At 41.9% G+C, this 20,075-nt stretch overlaps 1 protein-coding gene across 1 annotated transcript in view; it reads right to left on the bottom strand.

The window, feature by feature from the left end:
* Positions 1-20,075, bottom strand: part of si:dkey-288a3.2 (protein phosphatase 1 regulatory subunit 37) — a 66,019-nt gene that overhangs the window by 22,361 nt on the left and 23,583 nt on the right. Inside the window, exons 6-9 of the mRNA XM_042388778.1 lie at positions 16,870-17,025; positions 15,697-15,809; positions 12,505-12,646; positions 11,298-11,464 (exon numbers count right to left, since the gene is read on the bottom strand). Of these exons, the coding sequence (XP_042244712.1) occupies positions 11,298-11,464; positions 12,505-12,646; positions 15,697-15,809; positions 16,870-17,025 (578 nt within the window). The remainder of the gene's footprint in view (positions 1-11,297; positions 11,465-12,504; positions 12,647-15,696; positions 15,810-16,869; positions 17,026-20,075) is intronic.

Raw genomic sequence — 20,075 nt, 5'->3', positions numbered from 1 at the left:
CTCCCAGGGTTCCTGTCATACTGATGTCTTCATCACTAAGCTGAGCAGACAGGCTGGGCCTGCCAGCCAGTGGAGGTGACAACAAATCCAATTACCTCCCCACCATGGTGCCTGGACCAGACTTGGGGGGAGCAATGGGACAGTGGAGGATGTTGCTAGGATAGAGGATGAGGGACATGCAAGACAGGACGGGAGGACAGGAGGTGGAACATTGACACCAGACTGACGTAGGGGCTTTCTGTTTGGCCTCCCAATGAGACACTGAGGTAACTGTATATTTCATGCTGTAACACATCAAATTCAGGACAAATACATTTTTTCAACTTGCTGCATTCAAACCTTTCAGATATTTGGGTTGAAAATGACCTAAGGACTGCACTCCACTGAGGAGCATGAATGTGGTCAGTAATTTTTTAGCATTTATCAGCTGATAATCATATCGTGGCAATTCATCTTGGACCTGTTCCTCTTGTGGGATGAATACATGCTTGCAGTTCCAAAAGATGCAGAACATGCCTGGTCAAAACAACCCAGCATTAGCTCTTACTTAGCGGCACTTTATGCGAATCAGATAAACTGCAGCTGGGCTTTGTAGTCTTAGTAAATACCCCTCTAAATAAAATTGAAAATGCGGTCCCTGACAGTAATTTGTGACAAGCTTAGTAAATATCCCTCCATGTCTCTTTTCTTTCCCATGGGCATTCCATAAATACTTACAATACATGATATGCATGGATGCTGATGATTGGAACAGTCAGAAAGACAAAGATAAAAAAATCTTGATAAATTACATTTTAATATAACCCTTCCTGAACCAAGGCTTTATGTAACAAAATGGTTCCAGCCTGAAACCTGTAACTCTTTTGGGACCCATAGGGTTCAAGTCATGTAGCAGAACTTTCACTCTGAGCATATGATGTTTAAAAATGTTCATGACTATTTTTTTTATATACAGGCCCACACACCTGCACCATCGTGATGTCAGTGTTGTAGGACTGTCCTATCACCCAGCATCAACTCTTCAGAAAAGCAACAGTTCTATCACATTCTGGAAATTCCGGCTAATCTATCTTGACTACTTCTTCCATCTGTTTGGCCTGTTTATTGTGTACTACAGGCATTAAATGGCAATTGTTATATGACACAATGCAGGCAGTGTGTGCAACCCATCCTAGTAGAGCAAGGAAAGCAAAAGAAAGGGAGAAAGGAAAAAGTCTCTTTCTCAAACAGAACTCGCACCGATTCTTGCTCTGTTTAACAAAGCTTGTCTAAAATCTGATGAAGATGGACTGCATGCTACAGCCCTTCAATTTAATGAATATCAAACAAATGCGTTACTGTTTGAATATCCTGGAAATCACTTTCCCCTCTTTAAGAATCCATCAGGTGAGGATTGCTGGCCCAGAGCACAGACAGCACTGTTTGACCGTGGCCTTGAACGTGGCCTTGAACGTGCCCAAACCTGTTTCAATCTATTTAGGCCCTTAAACCAAATGAGCTGATACAGGGCCAGTTTTCAAAGCCAGCTACTGCCCTGCTTTTAAACATTAACTCAATTAAATCTCCATAAACAAATTGCTTCCTACTGATGGTCTGGGACGGAACATGTTAAGTGCTGATCATCACAGGCCAGTATTGATCTACAATTGGCACCACTGTCCCTTGTGTGGATTAAGGTGAAGGAGAGGGGAAAGTTGTTTGGCAGCGAGGATGGAGGGAGGAGGGTCTTGAATGGAGCGAGAGGCAAAGCAGGCAAACCGCCAAAGCAGAACTCCTCAGCCGTTATGTTTTCCCTCACTCTGTCAGACTCCTCTTTCCACCAAAACCCTGCGCTGTGTTGTCTCACCTTATCATCCACAGAGCTTTAGTGTCGGAAGTTTCTCCTGACATCCCTCCATACAGGGATGGGATGATCGATTCAGGAGTGCAAAAAAGAGGGGATACTGGGAGGGTGTGTGTATGACGAGAGAGTTGGTGGGGCTCTCACTTTTGAAGGTGGTTGAAGTCTTGCCAAGATATTTTATATTCATAGTTAAATATTCAGCGCGCATGGTGGACAGGGGCAATTTCTGCAGTCAGCCCGCCATTCAAAAGTGAAAGGGATGTGGCTTGTGGATGAAGGGAGCGAGAGAGATAGACACGCATGGGGCTTCATGGTAGTCAGATGAGAGGCTGCCAGCTGCTGATGGGTGACTGTTTGAGCGTGGCGCCTCAGGACATGCCCGTTGAAAGGCGATGCGATCCGATACCCCACTTATGCGGGGTTTATATACATATGCCCCCTCTTATGCAGAGGAGGCCCATATCAATTGCAGAACTTCCAGTGTTTTGGTCATTATGCAAAGTTGTTTGAGCGAGCATCTTGCATGTCTGAATGGGGAATGTGGACTTACTGGGCTATGACCACTGAGAAAAGCCTCCTCTGCATAAAACGACCTTGTGGCGCCGCAAAAATTTTGAATCTCACTGACTTGTGTGTGTCAACAAAGCTGCAAAGTGAATAAAGTTTCCATAAAGCAACTTGGTTTCACCAGTGAAACTGTACTTTTGGAGTATTATAGGCCTATGTGAGCTGGGCTAACTTTATGAATGAGAGAAAAAACAACAGTTTGATCACTATACAGTATTATACAAACCATATTCCTTGTAAAGATGATGAGTATTTCTGCTAAAGTAAGAGCAGGTATGATGTGCACCAAAATCCTTAGTTAAAAGAGTCTGTTCACCCAAATTATGAAAATGATCTTAACATACAGATAGTTTTGACTTTATTTGTCCAGGTTTAAAGATAGACATCTATGAGATTTCTGCATCAACCCCAGTACAATGGACTGAATGGAATTTAGTTATACTCCCTGTAGGGACTGTAATTTAAAGGAAAACTGTTCACACTGAGATCTGTGGAATATCTGGATTCCCCAGTACATTGTTTTTGGAAAAGGATGTTGCTCACAACATTTTTTTTTTTGCAATTTTACAATGTTGTGAGCACCACAAATAGAGTTCACCTCCATTGTACCCCAGTAAAAGACAGAATCTCCAAACTATCAGCATGGCTATACCACAAGAGATTTTCCTCGCTGTAATCATTCCCCCTGTTCATACTGACTATTAAAGAGATCCACTTCAAATGTGCTTTCAATGTAAGTGATGGGGGCCAAAATCCACAGTGTGTCCACACAGTCATTTTGTGCAAAAGGAGTTATTCTTCAGCCTTATCAGCCTTTATCTGAAGATTCATATTAGATTCAGATAAACTTTTTAATACATTTTTGCACAGAAGGAGGACTGTGGATTTTGTCCCCCATCACTTACATTGTAAGTGCATTATGAAGGGATTTTCTAATGGTCATTATGAACAGGAGGAATGATTACAGCAAAACATGTTTCAGTGTTCATTTGGGCTCCTGACTGTTTTAAGACAGACCTGAAAAATTGTGAACCCGTCCTTTAATTAAGATGTGAGTGTCAAACCAGTGTTTCAGTCTATATCCATCAGAGCTCATTAACACTTTGGATATGTAACTCTAAAGAGCTGCCCTAGAGGCATACAGGGGTTGGACACGATAACAGTAAGAACTGTAGAATATAATTTAATATAAAACAATAGACCAAGAATGAATGAATGAACAGTTTGTGTTGCATTGGATTGCATTATATTGTACAACCTCCTCTGCCAAGCAGAAGCCACCAGGAAATGGCAAATATAAAATGGCAAATATAACACTTTACGATTTGTCTCATATTCACTCATTCACATACCCTGACAGCAGCGAGATACCATGCAGGTAACTGGTTTGACCATCTGGAGCAACAGTCCCTTGGTCAAGTATACTTGAACATGTGGCCTGGACCACTGAGTCCATTACAAACCAATGTGACACAGCTGAGTTTTGAACGAAAGTAATACAATATTTTGGAAAATACATTTGTTTTCTTTCCAAGAGTGGGATGAGAAGAATATTACATGTCGGTGTGTTGAGTACAGAGCTGGGACATGGTTAGCCTAGCTTAGCATAAAGACCTGAAAAAGGGTGGAAACAGCTAGCCTGGCTCTGTCTATAGTTTAAAAATACACATGTAGGATTAAACTAACGAGATACATGTTAATTAGTGAGCTTTAGAGGTATTGGTAGCTATATTTTTCACTTTAGACGGAGCTAGCCTAGCTGTTCCCACCTGCTTCCAGGCCTATCCTGACTTTATTAGCTATTTATCTACAACATTATTTTAAATTCTATTTGAGATGCCGAGACTTTAAAAAAAAAATCAAGTACATTACAGGGAAATAAATTGATGTGGAAGACATCTAGCATTTCTCATTTAATGTAATATTGTAGCCAAAAAAAAAGAAAAACTTGCCTCAGACTCATAATTCGACTTGCTGCTTGCTTACTACAGAAAACTGTATATGTGCAACATTTTTGTACATTATGTAAAAAATATTTTTGTAACCTAGACTGCTTAAGAAGAAAACTGAGGGGCACTTATTAACACTATGTGGTAAGTGAGGATATGCAAAAGTTACCTTATAGTTACAGTGTAACAATCTGAACTAATGTTTCCTTATTCCCACCTTCTCCTCTGTCAGTTTTCCATCACCTCCACTCACTGAGAGCATAAAAAAACACATCCCTTCTTCCTGTGATAGTGCAGGTCACACCTCCTGGTTTGGAAGAGTGAGAGTGATTAAAAATGACAAGGAGACATGTCGAGTGTTATTCATCAAAGAGCTGCATCTCGCTCTGTATCAGAACCAGCCGGTCCACAGGGGGAACCAGGGCGGCTCCGCTCCCCTCCGGCCCCAATCCAGACCCCCGAAATGCTGATTCCCTCCCCCCCCACCCCCCTTCCCCTGACTACACGTCCAAGTGATTACACTACACCCCCCCCCCAACACCTCGCTCACACACAAACACACACACACACGCTCAAAGGGGCTAATTAAGGCTTTAATATGCAAATGAGAGCCGCAGTAAATTACACAGCTGGCAAATATGCCTGTTTTTGCCTGAAAATACATCAGGAGTGCAGCGAGGAGTGTGTTGCTGCTGTTGTTGTTGTGTTTGCAGAGAGACAGGGGATTGCCCCCCCCCCAAGCAACCCCAGCTCCCGCCCACCCCCCCACCCCCTCTCGTCTGCTGGAAAGATTCATCCAGCTTTGTCCCTTTCAGAGGTATCAGGAGGAAAAGTCAACCCTCTACACAAGTAATGCTGCATTTTAGTGAGGGACACAACGAGAATTGAGTGGCTTTGCATGTTAATGTACTGTAGACTGATATATGAAGCTGATATCTACTAGTCTGTGAGGTCCAGCTGTGATGTGATGGAGTGACAACAGTCTGGAAAGCCTATCATGACACTTCATTTTATTTACTCATTAAACTGGTCAACTAGGGTTTCTAAAAATTCTTCATTTAAGAGACTAAAACATTATTTATCTATCCCAATATGATGAAGGTGAATGGAGTTTCATTTATGGGGCTCTGACCATTGAAAAATATTTACAAACCTGGGGGTAAGGCGAGATTACAAAGGCAGCAAAGTGGAGAAACGATTTACAGTAAGGTCATTGTCACAGGTCACAGTAATGTTACTGTTGAATGAACTTTTCAATCCTTAGAAGACCACAAATGATATTCCATTCACCTTAATTTCATTGGGTTTGAGACAGAAATCTCAGAATGAAATTTTGGTGAACTGTCCCTTTTTAAAATTTGAATATTTAATTATTGGAATATATTTTTAATATTAAATTTAAATGAACTACTTTTATGCAATTAAAAATCTAAAAATTTCTTGAAATAGAGCACCCATGGTCATGCAAGTATGGTATCATCCAGCTGTTGCGCTCACCATTACTTCAGTGAAGATGCTACTGATGATGCTACTGTATGTCAGGTTGTAATATGCTTCAGCTATGGTTCATATAGATTTTAACCAGGTGTTTGTACTGCATGCAATCACTGCTCATACCACATGTTACTTGGTCGAAATGTTTTGCTGTGGTCCAGTCCACATTTAAAAGCTTGGGAGCCATTCAGATACACCTCATTTCAAAATATAAATGCCTTTTTTGAGTGTTTTTATACTACAAGAGAACATAATTTAATCATGGATTAAATGCGGGAAGTGTTAATTCAGTGAAAACTCCCCTAAAAGGTGAATTTGCTCATGTTACATCATCATAAATCAGATGTTCTTTGGTGGTTCACTTGGTTAAATAGTTGTTAAAAATAGTCCTCTCTTTGTGCTCTCTGAACTATGTGAGCTGTATTCTGTGGTCTGGTTCCAGTAGGTGACTGGCTGATCTGGTAGCAGTGTGAACCCTGGTCCCCCCCGGCTGCTCGGAGCCGATCCCAGCTGCCCTCTGAGGCGTTGCTGGGAGGTTTGTTCTGCCTGGTTGCTGTTGTCTGCCTACGTACTCTATTCCCCAGAGCACCGGTGTCATCATGATGCGAGCTGAAACCTGAGTGCCGACTACATGCATGGTCAGGCCGTCCTGTCACCTACCCACCCTACTGGGACTGACCGTGACAGGAAGGGTGCCTGAAAACATACCCAGAGACCTCTTTGTTTCATGCTGTTCCTAAAATAAGAATCCACACTCCTTCAAACGGTGCCCTCTGCGCTGTACATTCCCACAGCAATCTCTCCACAGACCCATACCAACACATGTATCTTTTCTCAGATGTCTCTCTCCTCTCACGTTTATCGCAATGTCTTCAAAAACCAGGAAACTCAGCCGAGGTGTCTACATTGTTGGATAAAATAAAGACCGACCACAGCTGATCTTTTCACTGTCATTTATCAAGAGCCAAGCAGATTTCCATGTTTTTTTATGGCCATTCAAAGCTCGCTACAACCTTTATGTGAACATTACATCACAAAAACTGCTTGGAGTGAAGGGCTGATAGTAACCTCTGAAGTTATGCTCAGCACAGCAGGGAGTGGGGAGTGACAATACTAACTTCCCCCCTCTGGGAAGGTAGATACAGAGCCTACAAGTGGAAGGCTGGGAGTGTGCGGCAGGCTCGAGTGCATAGCTTGTAAGCTTCACTACATATGTTGAGACATTTCACACAGAACCAAAAATGTCAACCTGCTGGTGGCACTAAATGAGCAGTCAGACATTCTGGGAACCATGAATGTTTGTACAAAACTCTGTGCCAATCCTTCTTGTAGATGCCAAGATAATTCCCTGAATAATTGAAAACACTGATTGGTGGCACTACAGGAAAGGTCAGATCACCAATGTCTGTGAATTCATCCTCTGGGGACCTTGAACATCTGTACCAAATTTCATGGGGATCCATCCATCAGTTGCTAAAATATTTGAGTTTGGACCAATGTAGTGAATTGATGGACCGTAAACCAGTAGAGTGACTGATTTTGCAATCCCTAGAGCCATGCCAATAGTGTGGCTAAAAATATTGATAATACTTTACTTGCCAGGGTGCAAAATGTTTTGCAGATACAATATGTTCAATATGAACATTTGGTGTTGGGAGTGGACTGTTTGCATATATGTTCAATATACTCTTTATATTGGATGCAATCAAGTCATAAAACCTTTATCAAACTAGTGTTGGTTAGTTTTAACTAACCAATCAAATCAAAGAACATGTAACTAAGATCTGGGCTGAAAAATAGTCAACTAGTCCTTTAATACAGTGTAATTAGTGCTTTATCAAATGACGTTTGCTGAATCATTGACATACAGTGTTGTCGACATGAACAGACAGTTCAGAGGAGGAGGCAAGAGAATGACTGTAGATGTTCCATGAGAAGCTTTGCATCTAAAAACACAACTAATACAATACAAATTCATAAAGAAGTTTACCGTATACATCCATTGTTCGTTTTTCTTAGCAATGGCACTTCATATATTAAGAGCTTCTCACACTGCATTGACACCAAAGTGGACAATCACTCTGGGGCCTCACTATGTGGCAATGTGGTTATTTGATGAACTGCAATTTTGCCGGGGAATATGCACCACAAAGGTACACTGCAATGATGAGGGCTTTAAGGCAGATTTACCTCATCTTAGGCCTGACTTGCAGAAGGGCCCTAGCTTTTAATTATTCCAGTTGATATTGCATGGCGCGTACTCCTAAATAAATGTATACTTAATCAAATAAACACAAGCTGACACACAACAAAGCTGGAAAGGGATTTCTGGCAAGTACTTCCAAGGTGCATGGAGAAGGAAAAGAAGAGGTCAAAACTCCAGCAACACTTATATAAAGAACATCTTAACTATGAGACCAGAGTTGCAGATTTGACCTCTACATACCAATGCTGGGGCAGGGTACTGGTTGGTTTCTGGAGTTGGGTACTTATATGCAACAGGAACAGGGGGTTTAATGAGGGCCTACAACTCTATGGCTCCTTAGTGGGTTAATCCAGCTCTGCAGCAGCTGATTGTGTTATGAACTAGATAACTATTGTAACCCAAGGTGACGACTGGTTGTTCTCTTTAAGCTGACACAGAATTTCATGTACATCTTAGTATGTACAGTACATACCGTAGTTAAATTGAAAGGTTCAGTAGAGGAGCTGTTTCTGTAAGTATTTTAAGGTGACGATTGGTTGTGTGAGAGGTGTCATGTGTAGATGCATGGTTTAACAAATTATAAATAAAGTTGAATAAAATGACTTCACCCTTTAAATATAAAAATACTTTTCTGTCCTTTTGGCTTTCTCTCAATATACTACATTGCTCCTGTTGTCCCCCTCCACAGGACCACCCAAACAAGCTACTGAAGATCCTTCCTGTTGTCTTTCCTTCCTACACACACACACACACAAACACCATGCTGTTGTAATTATCACTCAGTGAGACAACCACTCTCTAACAGCTACACCTTGCTGACATGCGACATTCAGGAGAGGACACTCTCCAGCGTTATCACGGAACTTCTCTGCTGGAGAACAGCTGACAGGACACTCACGTTGACCAAATCCAAAGCCAAATATTTAAGCATCAAACAGGTAAACAGGCTGCCGAGGTTCCCTCGTCCGACCTGCGATTAAGAGAGCGTCAGGCAGGGGGAAGTTTAGTTCATTAGCTGGGTTGACAGAGTCCCCTGATAAGGATGTATAAACAACTCCACCTTGCAATGGCTACAGAGAGAACTTGCCCCTCAGAAAGGCTGCTTTCCACTAGGGCCAGGGTGCATGAATATTTCAGATGGGTAAATAATTAATAATTAACAGCAAACAGGCCAGTGATCAAATGGAGCAGCGTGGCAACAGACATGAAAAATCAGACTCTTGTAAACAAAGACGAGAGGACCCAGATTTCCTCCCCTCTTGCCACCTTCTTTTCTCGCCTTTTAAATATGCGCATCTTCAATCACCCCCCGCATCGTGGTAAAACCACACACATACAAAAGGCACATGTATGAACACACAAACTCTATATCAGCGACTCTGTCAAACACACTCAAAGTGCTGCCATAACCCCCTCCGTCACTCACTCACATTCATACCCACACTTATTTTCCTTCAGAAGAATGAAATTTTCACGTATTCCTTGGCGACCCGGGGAATGTGACTGAGCGAGAACACTTGATCTGGCCACCCGCTGTTTTCTGATGGAAAGATTTGCTTTTTAATACAATCGTCACTCCTCCCACCTGGATATGCCACGCCAAGACAAATCCCAGCTGTGTGACTCCAAAACCTGACAGAGCTTAAAAATTCCCTTATTACCATTCCCTTAAAATACCGAGCCACACTAACTCCCAACAATGGTGGAAATGCTAATCACGTCTCTCGGCGGCTTAGAGGAGCATGAAAACAGAGCCGCCAATATGGAGGCTTTGGTGCATGTGCAAAGTGAGGAAGAAGAAGGAGAAGAAGAAGTCCCAGCTTTAATGACACACACAAGCATCATGGCTCTTAAAAGCTGCTTCTCCAAAATCTGGCACATCTTGCTGCTTGACTTTAGCCAGAGGAGACATTTCATAAAAATCAGACTTAATCGTGTAAACAACACGCAGACAAACAGAAAACCACTGCAAACAAAAATAAAACAACTTTGGAAGCTGTGCACGGATCGCCTTCAGAGTTAATTTTAAAGTAAGCATTCCGTTCCTTGGAGATTTTAATTAATGCTTTAATATGCAAATAAGTTAGCAGAGATAAAATCATGACAAACAGATGGCAAGTGTGGGTAATTATTTTGTGAATCCAGCAGGGGCATGTATTAAAGTTATGGCATCGTTTTCCTCGGGCCTCTGCAGCCATGGAAGGTAGAGAGAAAAAAAAAACAAGTATCACTGATGAACTGAGACATGAATGACTTACTTGTGTCTCCAAGTGACAAATCTGTGACCACAGTGAGTCAATATACCACAAAAGACAAGATGCTACGAATAAATAATCTTGAAATCACCAATATCCCTTCATTCTTAATTAGAGGGAAAATTTTAATGGAAGCACCAGTAGTCCTTTGAGGTTGTGCAGAGCTGAAGTACAAAGTGTTTCATTTGAAAGACTATGACAGCACCACCAGTAGCCTGTACTGTTAACACCAGGCAGGATGGAAGTCAATAACCTGCTGTTATACAGCATAAACCAATATAAGCAGGGAAATGTTTTCACACACTTAAGTAATCCAGCTGATGAAGCAATGTTGATTGAAAGAACATGTCTGAGAACATGTGAAATTAAATTATTTTGGAGTTATGAGCCCTGTTATGTACTAAAGGCTCAGTCAGTCAACTAAGAAGAGAATAACTATCATACTATTGACTGTTAAACTAAAGTAACTACTGAAACAACCATTACAACGCACTACTACAATGCCGTTGGACTCTCAATGGACACAAAAAGTGAGTCAGAAAATCTAAATAAGTGCAGCAGCCTTATCAAAACTGAGCGCCTACATTACCCACAACTCAAAAATTTGGTTTAGAGATTCTGGTGTGTTATTCTAGTAGCAGTTAGTGTAGCCTGGAGCTGCTGGACTCCAGCAGAGACGAGGAGCTACAGAGGTCTGGTAACTTCACTTCTTTCTAATTCCACACACCCAGATTTTTTTACTTTTCAAACTTGTAGTCTTCAGACCCAACTGATGCTGACTCAAGTGACATTACTTGAGGTAATTAACAGATTTCACACAGCTCCCTCTGGAGACACAAAAAGTTTTATACTACTTTTACACATATGCAGTAGTACTCCCCTACACCTGGAAACACATGCTTATGTGTAAAATCACTGGAGTACCATTTTAAGACCAAGACCATTAAGATCTGTAACTATAGTCTAATTATAGCTGCGCCTACCTGCTCCTGTGGGGGTATGTAGTCCAAATCCAGGCGAGCAAGAGACTGGTTCATCCTCAGGGCCAGACACAAGGCCATCAGGCCTCCAAGCTTCACCTCATTCTGGCGGATGTCCAGTTGCTGAATCTGACGACTCTCAGCAAGGAACTCAGCCAATGCAACAGCACCTTCACCAAATAAAACGTTTAACAACAGAAGGTCAGCAGGCTAGCTTAGTATGTCACTTGGTTAGATACCTTAAATAACCTACTTTGTCTAGACTGCATTTCTTACTAGGATAGGTATAACTCCATAACATTTCATTTACCCTCCTAACCCTGTCACTGGGCTTTGGTTTAAAGCTAACTTAACCAGAAACATCTATGGTTTGGCTTCACACATTGAGACTCAGGCATTAAGGTAAATGTTGCATCCAGAACAGCTCTGCCTCAGAGGGATGTTTCTAAAACTAAAATTTAAATCAAATTCAACATTAAAGCTCCGCTAACCAATATTTCTTTATTAAGAATGGGTGAACTGACAATGTGTAGTTGGAGTGAAAACCCACAGTTTTTACCTGACTCCGTAGGTCCCCTTAGGAGAATTTTAGCATGTTTCAGTTCACTGTTCTGTTTTTATGGCTTGCAATTTTATTGTTTTGATTCAGTCTCACAGCTCTCATCAGTGTCGTTTCCAACAGCAGCAGGCAGCTTTTCAGCAATAAAGTTTTGATAAACCCCCCTGTAAGTTACGCAACCAGCACCAAACTGTGGCCAAAGTTAGAAACTAACTGGTGAACATAGTGGAAAATTTAGCAGCAAAAAGCCTGACATTTTTCTCAGGAATTGATGAAGACCAAAACAGAGCTAAAAGGCCAGTGAATATTGGACTTACATTCGCCAGATGGCCTGAAACTTCAAATAAATGCTAACATAGTTCTGTCTGCTGGATGTGTAAATAGGCAAGTGTTTGCTAACATGTTTCCCATGCTTTATAAGGTGATTATACTGTAGGTCATTGATGTATTTACAGGTTGGTGCACTGCCCCCCCCCAAAATATAAATTAATGCAAGTTTAAATACATATTAAAAATAGCAATTAAAATCAAATATTAAATGTTAATTATTCTACTGGGCCTCATCTTGACAAAATGATCTTACTTTGTTTACTTTATTTTTAACTCCAAAAATGTTGTGACACTGTAACAGAGATGCTGTATATGGTGTACCTTCACAAGTGATGTTGGCTTGGGCCAGGCCCAGCTGCAGCACTGTGCTGTTCAGCATCAGAGGCTCCCTGATTACCTGGATCCCCTCATTCCCCAGGAGGTTCTCTCCCAGATCCAGGACCTGCAAGACCTTCAGCACTGGCTGCAACACAAGGATCCTGTGGTCACATTGACTGACATTCATCTCAGCTCTTATGTGGGTCCAAACACTATTCAAACTGGATCCAGGGACTTTTTGTACTGATAAAACCTGAAGAATTTGGGGTGCCCTGGTGGCTTAATGGTTAAGGTGCATATACAGTTCCACAGCTCAACTCCTGGCCGAGGGACCCTTGTTGCATGTCATACCTCTATCTCTCTCTCCCTGTGTTTCCTGTCTCTTATGTCTCCTACACTGACTGTCACATAAAGGCAAAAAAAACCCCAACAAAAAATAATCTTTAAAAACTGAAGAATTTTAATCACTGTTTATGAATCTTTACCCAACAATGAATCTTTGGTTTACTCTGTCTTCTGTGCAGTGTGCTACATTCAGTGTGCAAGTGAGTGTGGAAAGGCTGAGAAGTTTTAATGATCATTATTATTATGCGGTGATTATTATTCCTTCTCAAAATGTTTCCTCTCATGTTAAATGCTCAGAACTTTTGTTTCCACTCTCCAGAGCCACATTAGCATTGAAGGTTGATTAGTTGGCGCATAAAGCTGGGGGTGTCTGGGGCACGAGGGGCCCATGTTGCCCAACAGCTTGAAGAGGAACGCGCCACCCACTCCTTGGTTGCCCCCTCGCCTCGCCACCCTTGTTAAACTCCTCTGGTCACTGCTCTGAAGAGAGGGAGCGCGGGGGCGGAAAGGAAGCCAGGAAGGCAACCGACAGACCCGGAGAGCGTCTTCTTCTGAGTTAATTTGCACCGCGGTGACAACAAACACACTCGAGAGGGTCCCCCCCCCCCCCCCTTTTCCTTGCTGAGTCGCGGCACACAGAGGCACCGCCACATCCAACGCGTGGCGAGAAGCTTCTCCGGTGAAGAGGGGAGGAGGAGAGGGAGGAAGAGCATCTCCAATGGATATGCACGAGGGATAATACCAGACAATTAAAGAGGCGACTGCGTGGTTGAGAGTGTGTGAGAGTCAAGCATGGTTGAAGCCTGTCAAACGTAAACCACGGGAGGGTTGGAGTGAGAAGTTTGATGGGGGTAGGAGTGTGAAAGCACCAAAAACACAGTATGCTTTCACACATGACATGCTGGCTTTAAACAAAAAAACAGCGGAAGCACGCAAGTTTGAAAGAACAAGGGCCCCGCATGACATATTCACCTTAGAATAATCATTTTTAAAATTTGAACAAAGAGAGGGAACTCTACAACTCAAATATTAAGTGGATTTTGGCCCAGATCTGCCCCCCTTGTCTTAGTCCTTCAAGAGACAAGACAACAAGCCAGGAGGGCAGAGAGGAAAAGCAGATACACCAACCAGAAAGGTTAATAACAGCTCTCCTCCTCATCATATTCGACACGACCAGCTACGAGTCTAATTATCATTATTATGGCCTGCAAGGACATCTACTTATCCCTGTGACTGGCAGGCCACATGCGCACCCCTCCTTAACACACATCTATTATTTAATCAAACTGTTCCTTCTTTTGGTTGCACTGGAGGAGACAGGGGAAGTCTGTGTGTGTGTGTGTGTGTGTGAGTGTGCAAGGCAGGCCTTTAATTTCTAGCCTTTTGACTTCCACAATCGCCACTCACATGACAGGAAGGTGCAGTTTATGCTGCCAATCAGGCGGAAGGAGTGCATGTTATTAGGACTGTACAATGAAACGTGTGGAGGCGGGACGTTTTCAGAAGGGGGATTCTCTGGATGAGGCCCTACACTCTTCATTTCCTTAATACCGGGTAGAGGAAAGCAGGTATGAGTTGGACTAAAGCATCTGAGGAAGTTTAGCTCATGTAGCATGAAGCTAACGGGGCTGTTTGTCACTTCATGGTCAGAAATGGATCCATATCCAGAAAATAAGCTATTTTCTCCACACTGTAAGATTGGAAATGGAAAATCTGAAGTGCCAGTGTATTGTCATTGAGCATTTGGCCAGCTGGGTATATAAAGCAGGCTTAAGCTCTCTTTTTTTTTTTCATTCTTCACACAACTATCTCTGTCATTTCACTGTGATCCCCATTTGTATGATTCAACACTTCATGACTACAAAAACGGACAAAAGACAGAGAGCTCGGAGAGATTGGGGGGGTATAGTGGGATGCAGGCATTTCACGTCACCTTCAAGTGTGGCCATTCAGAACAGGTATAAACAATTCTGCCTTTAGACGTGTTCAGACAACACATTGTATGACCTAGTCAGTTTGAAGCATAGCGTTTAGTGTTCACAGTTTCTGCTGAACCTTTTGCAGTGCTGGAAGTAAGGAGAGGAAAAGTATCCAAAGACAAAAAACGGGCTCCAGCACTTAATGCATGGATCCAAACTACTAATTGAAGAACCCTAATATACACCAAATGGACTTTGTACATAAACATTAAGTGTCTGAATATGTGGACGATCCACAAGTACAAACTCTTTTTTGAAACAAGTGTCAATTTTGGGAAATACTGTTCATCAAAGACTGTGAAAAAACAGAAATCTTGAATAATCACATAAGATACTTTCTATTTTTTTAAAATTACCATCCTTGTCTAAACATATGGAGTGAACAACATGACATACTGTTGAGAAAAGCTGTGTTGCAAGGCTGGATTTTCAGTTATTTATGTATTTCTGTCAACAGAACTTTCACGTCAGCTCTCTATTAGAGCACATACCTTTAGTGCACCATGTAAGGGCCTGCTTCCTCCAATCATAAGAGTGCAGAATCATTCAATGGTTACTTTTCCCCTGGATTTACAAGTAACTCACTTATTTTAGGAATGAGTAATGATGGCCTGTGGTACAGGTTAGATGTTAGCAAACATATTTTATCACCCTACCACAGCTAAAGTTAGTAGCACTAACATGACTATGTGTAGAATGGGCATGTGCAATGAGCCGACGTCAGCTCATCAGCAAGGTAGAAAAAACCAGCTGTAAATGAAGCGTTCAGAGCAGGTTGGAACCCTGGCTTTTGACTTGCCTATAATTAAAATGTCTCTTCTTTAGCATTGGAAAGTGTTTATATGCTGACTGCTGGTATTATGCTCCTCACCAGAGCCTTGGCCAGATGGACCATGCCTTTTGCTGTGATCTGGTTGTTCCTCAGCAGTAAGATCTTCAGACCTGCCGTCTGCCACCTCAGACCATCACACAGCTCCTCCAAACCTGGATAATAAAAAAAAAACAAACAACAGCATTAATTTATGGTAATTAGCAGAACATGTTCAACTTTACTGCTTGCCTGAGCTTGTGTTTTTGCAAGCTAAATGACACTGACAGATGTTTAGTGGGAGTGTTGCTGCAGTGCCACTTTGGACTTGAGCTCCAGTAACTACAGAAGGTTGATATGTGCTTATAAGTATTATCGCTAATCATTAGTAAGATGTGTGTCACACTTTTACTGTCTGCAAACATTAGCTGTGCCTCCTGTTAACACAGTGTGATTGAAGTTCAGGAATGTTTTTCTGTTAACAAAACGATTTTGCCTCAAGCGAAAAGAATAATGTGACATTTGGGGAAATACATCCCTCTGCTTTCTCTCAATGAGTGAGATGAGAAAATTGTCAAGAAATAGTTTCACCATGAAACTAAATTGTTGTTTTTATTTTTCCGTTTGTGTACATGACACAACAAACCAGCAACTTCTTAATTAGTGAGCTTTAAAGGTTAATAGATTTGTGAACTTTGAACTCTTTGTTCACTTTGTTCCCGGAAAGAAAGCTTATAACTTACCCAAACATATTTCCCCATATATCTTTCCCAACATGTTGAATTAGTCTTTTTAAGGTCCAGTCATAAGAATCCAGTCTAAATGATTGAGTTTATCTGCAATTCACACTTTAATCACAAAGGGTGACATATCAAAAAAGGAGTGTTTCCATTGGCTGAGTGTATACAATTGTGAACTCTTTCTGTGTGAGATGAGAAGATTGACATCAATTTCATATCTGTGTGTTAAATAAGGAGCTGGTGTCAGGTCGGGGTAACCCTAGCTTAGCATAAAGACTGGTAGCAGGAGGAAACAGCTAAAGTTCAAAAATACAGCTATAAACACCTCTTTTTCCTCTTTTATGGCCTGCTCTTTCTCCAACTTATTATTAGATCTCTTTTTCTTTGTTATTTTATTCCTGCACATTTCATTCAGCACTCACCACTTCATACCTTTGCACTGTGCAGCTTTGAGTAAATATGCGTGTTTGTTCTGTTACAAAGGAGAGCATCTTACCAGCATCTGCTACAGCATTGTTGCTAAGCTCCAGCATCTGTAAAGTGGTGTTGTAGCGTAGCAGGTCACCTATCTGCAGGGCGTCCTGGTAGCTGTTCAGCAGGTTGCTGGTAAGGTGGAGCTCTTGCAGAGCCCTGTTTGACTTCAGCGCACCAACTACAGGCAGCAACAAAAAGAACAAAAAAGAGAATACTCAAAATATCAGGAACAGGGCCCAAAGTTATTAGCAGTTATCGCTATTGGCTACTGTAGTCCAGGAGGCTTTTTTTATTTTTAGTTGGACTCAGAGACAAGCTTTTGAAATGATTTATGTAAAACTGCTGAAGTTCATTTGGAAAGCTTTACAGGTCTTGCACTATTTGCCCTAATATACTTTTTAAAATCAAACTCCACGCTGGTTAGCATGAGCCATACTTAGAACGACCAAAATTATGACAGTAAGACCCAGGTTAAAATACCTGAATTATAACAGCTGAACAGTGATTTTTGGAAGTTATTCTGAGTTCTAAGTGTCTTCTCCTGACCTCAGTTATGCAGTATTTGTTGGTGGGAAGCCAGTTGAGGAACAAGCCCTTGTCTAGTGACTACTACTGTTTGGTCAAAGCACCTGCATGTAGGAGGGTGGAACCAGAGGGGATAATGTGAAACTTCCACGTTATGCACAACCGGTGAAGCTCTCAGAAGGTGACACAATCGGAGGAGGCACATGACTGTCTACAACCTCCTCAGAAGGAGTAGTGGGACTATAAGGAAATTTACTATTCCAACTTTGGATGCACACCTTCTCACCCAGTTGAGATATATAGATGTTTTCAAATTGATATTAGATATATGATCCATTGTACTTGTATGTCCTCTGAGCAACATCGATCCTCCAGGTTGTAACTGTGATAGACTGTTGGTGAGTGAACTTGAGCATGAAAATGAGAGCACAGCAGGAATTGCCGCCTCCTGCAATTACTCCAGTAAAGATCAAGTGGCACTCCTTTGCCTTTCTAACATGAACAAACCATTGTTGGAGCCAGAGTTGTGACTCCCCAGTACAGGAGACCTTACAAAACACCTGTCAAATTTCAAGACCCTCTCTAAAAAATGTCAGAGTATACACCATTGTTAGAATCTTTTCATTACAGCATTTTATCACAGCTTTCTTCAGTGCCTTGTATTTATGTGTAACGGTAAAGTGTGTGGTGTGGGCATCTCCTGTGTATTTGTGTAATGTGTACTGTACTATGTGTCCGTGTTGCCTGGGCTCTCGCTGTCCTTGCATCCAGATCGATGCTGCAGATTTGATCAAGCCTATTGGGCTGTATGTGGAATGCCAACATTGTCATCAGGCACAGTGGGAACCAAATGGTGGAATCGGTAGGATTGATCCGGTCGACTCCACCGCGAGCGCCCAATCCCGCAATCAGAGGCCCCTCCGATCGAAGGCAATGATCCTCAGCCGGGACCCCCTGCCGGGACGGAAGGGGTGGTGGTGGCAGGCTCAGCAAAGGCAGAGAGCGTGGGGTGGGAACAGAGCGCAGGAGGAGGGGGGGGTTGTGAGACCCTAAAATATCAAAGAGATCCAGGAAGCAACTGAAAATGTTAGAGGAGCAAGTTGCTGTCTGGAAGAGTGGGCAGCATACTGTGTCCATTTGGGTCTTTCTCTGCTCCCAGCTGAGAGGAGATGCGAGGCTGTGTTCACTGCTTTCTTTTTGTCCCGAAGAAAAGTCAGACACAGAGATTGTTTTACTAGGACATCTGATCATGCAGTAGAATTAGAACAGCCTTTTATTATAATCCTCACTGGGTTATGTAAGTTGAAAACAACTACAAGAAAGTAAAAGAAAATGATTATTTTCAGAAATAATTTTTGTGTGTAATGTATTTTTTAGCTAAACCACCATCTAGCTCAAGCCTAATGTGAACTACCCCTGTTGCACATGCCTATCCATGTGTGTGTGTGTGTTTGTGTGTGTGTGTGTATGTGTGTGCGCATCAGTCCATCCATGAACACCACTCTACCCCCCTCTGAGTGTTGCGTTCTCCAGCGGTGAGTGTATTTATGTGTGTGTATACTCATCCAGTACTGTAATGGTACTTCTCCATCGCCACTGATACTGTTCAGAGATACAACAGCAGCCAATCAATGAAGGTCAGAGAAGATGGACGTTGCTGAAGTCGCTGCGTTTTCTTATTTTAAATATTTCAAATGACACTTTAATAATTTGTATGTATCAAAACAAAATGAAGTCCCATTTGGCCGGGATTAATATTACAGGGGGAGGTGAGGAATGAAATATTCTCTGTGCTCCTCACTAATTTAACTCGTCCTTTCATGTGGTGTTTTAGTCCATGTCTGTTAGATGGACATCCAGCACAACAGAACCCAAAGAGAAAGCCAAAATCCTTCCCAAGGGGGTGCTGAAGAGTTGAAAATGTGACAAAGATACTGCATGAGGTGAAGAAGAGTCAAAAATCCTTCTTGTAATCATAACTCAATCAGTCAGAACACACAGATATGAAACATATATTGATATCATTCAGTGTGACTTACACTTCCCGAGGATATCACCAATAATCCTAAAAAAGAGGCTTCAGAACTTGCCTGAGAATCATTACGTTTTTAAGTTTCTTCAGTATCAAAGTAATCCAATGATAGTTGCCTGTATATCCATGGGCACACTGCAAACAGGAGCTGCTAATAGATAATTCAACATACTTTTAATGGGGCCAATTTGCCAAAATGTAAACAAATATCAGCTAAAAACAGGGCTCAAAAGAGAAGACCAGTGCCTGTAGCTGAATTAATTGAGCTTTTATGGGGTCTTGCTCTCCCGGTGGTTTTATTTTTTTCATATTTGTCATATTTGTAATCAAAATGTTGCTGTGTTAGAATGTTTCCACCCATCAGATTAGCAAAAACATTTTTATGGAAGAAGGACAAGCAGCTCTTCCAGCAAAAAGATCCACTTTATAAGACAAGACATCAGTGCGAACGGTATTTAAATTACAGGAGGACCAGCGAGTTCACTGAAAAGCAGTAGGTCATTGCAGCTGTAATTACCACTGGATTGGGGGTGAAAAATTACCCACATATACAGACACACAGGCTAGATTAAACTCAGTGACCAGAGCAGGTGATGTTAAAATCACTCCACCTCCTAAAGAAAAATAAATGCTGTCCGAATGGGGCTTAATGTGCCTATGCTATAAGCATA

The sequence above is a fragment of the Thunnus maccoyii genome, chromosome 16 (assembly GCF_910596095.1).
Source record: "Thunnus maccoyii chromosome 16, fThuMac1.1, whole genome shotgun sequence".
Lineage (NCBI taxonomy): Eukaryota > Metazoa > Chordata > Actinopteri > Scombriformes > Scombridae > Thunnus > Thunnus maccoyii.
This window is presented reverse-complemented; position numbering and strand designations above follow the sequence as displayed.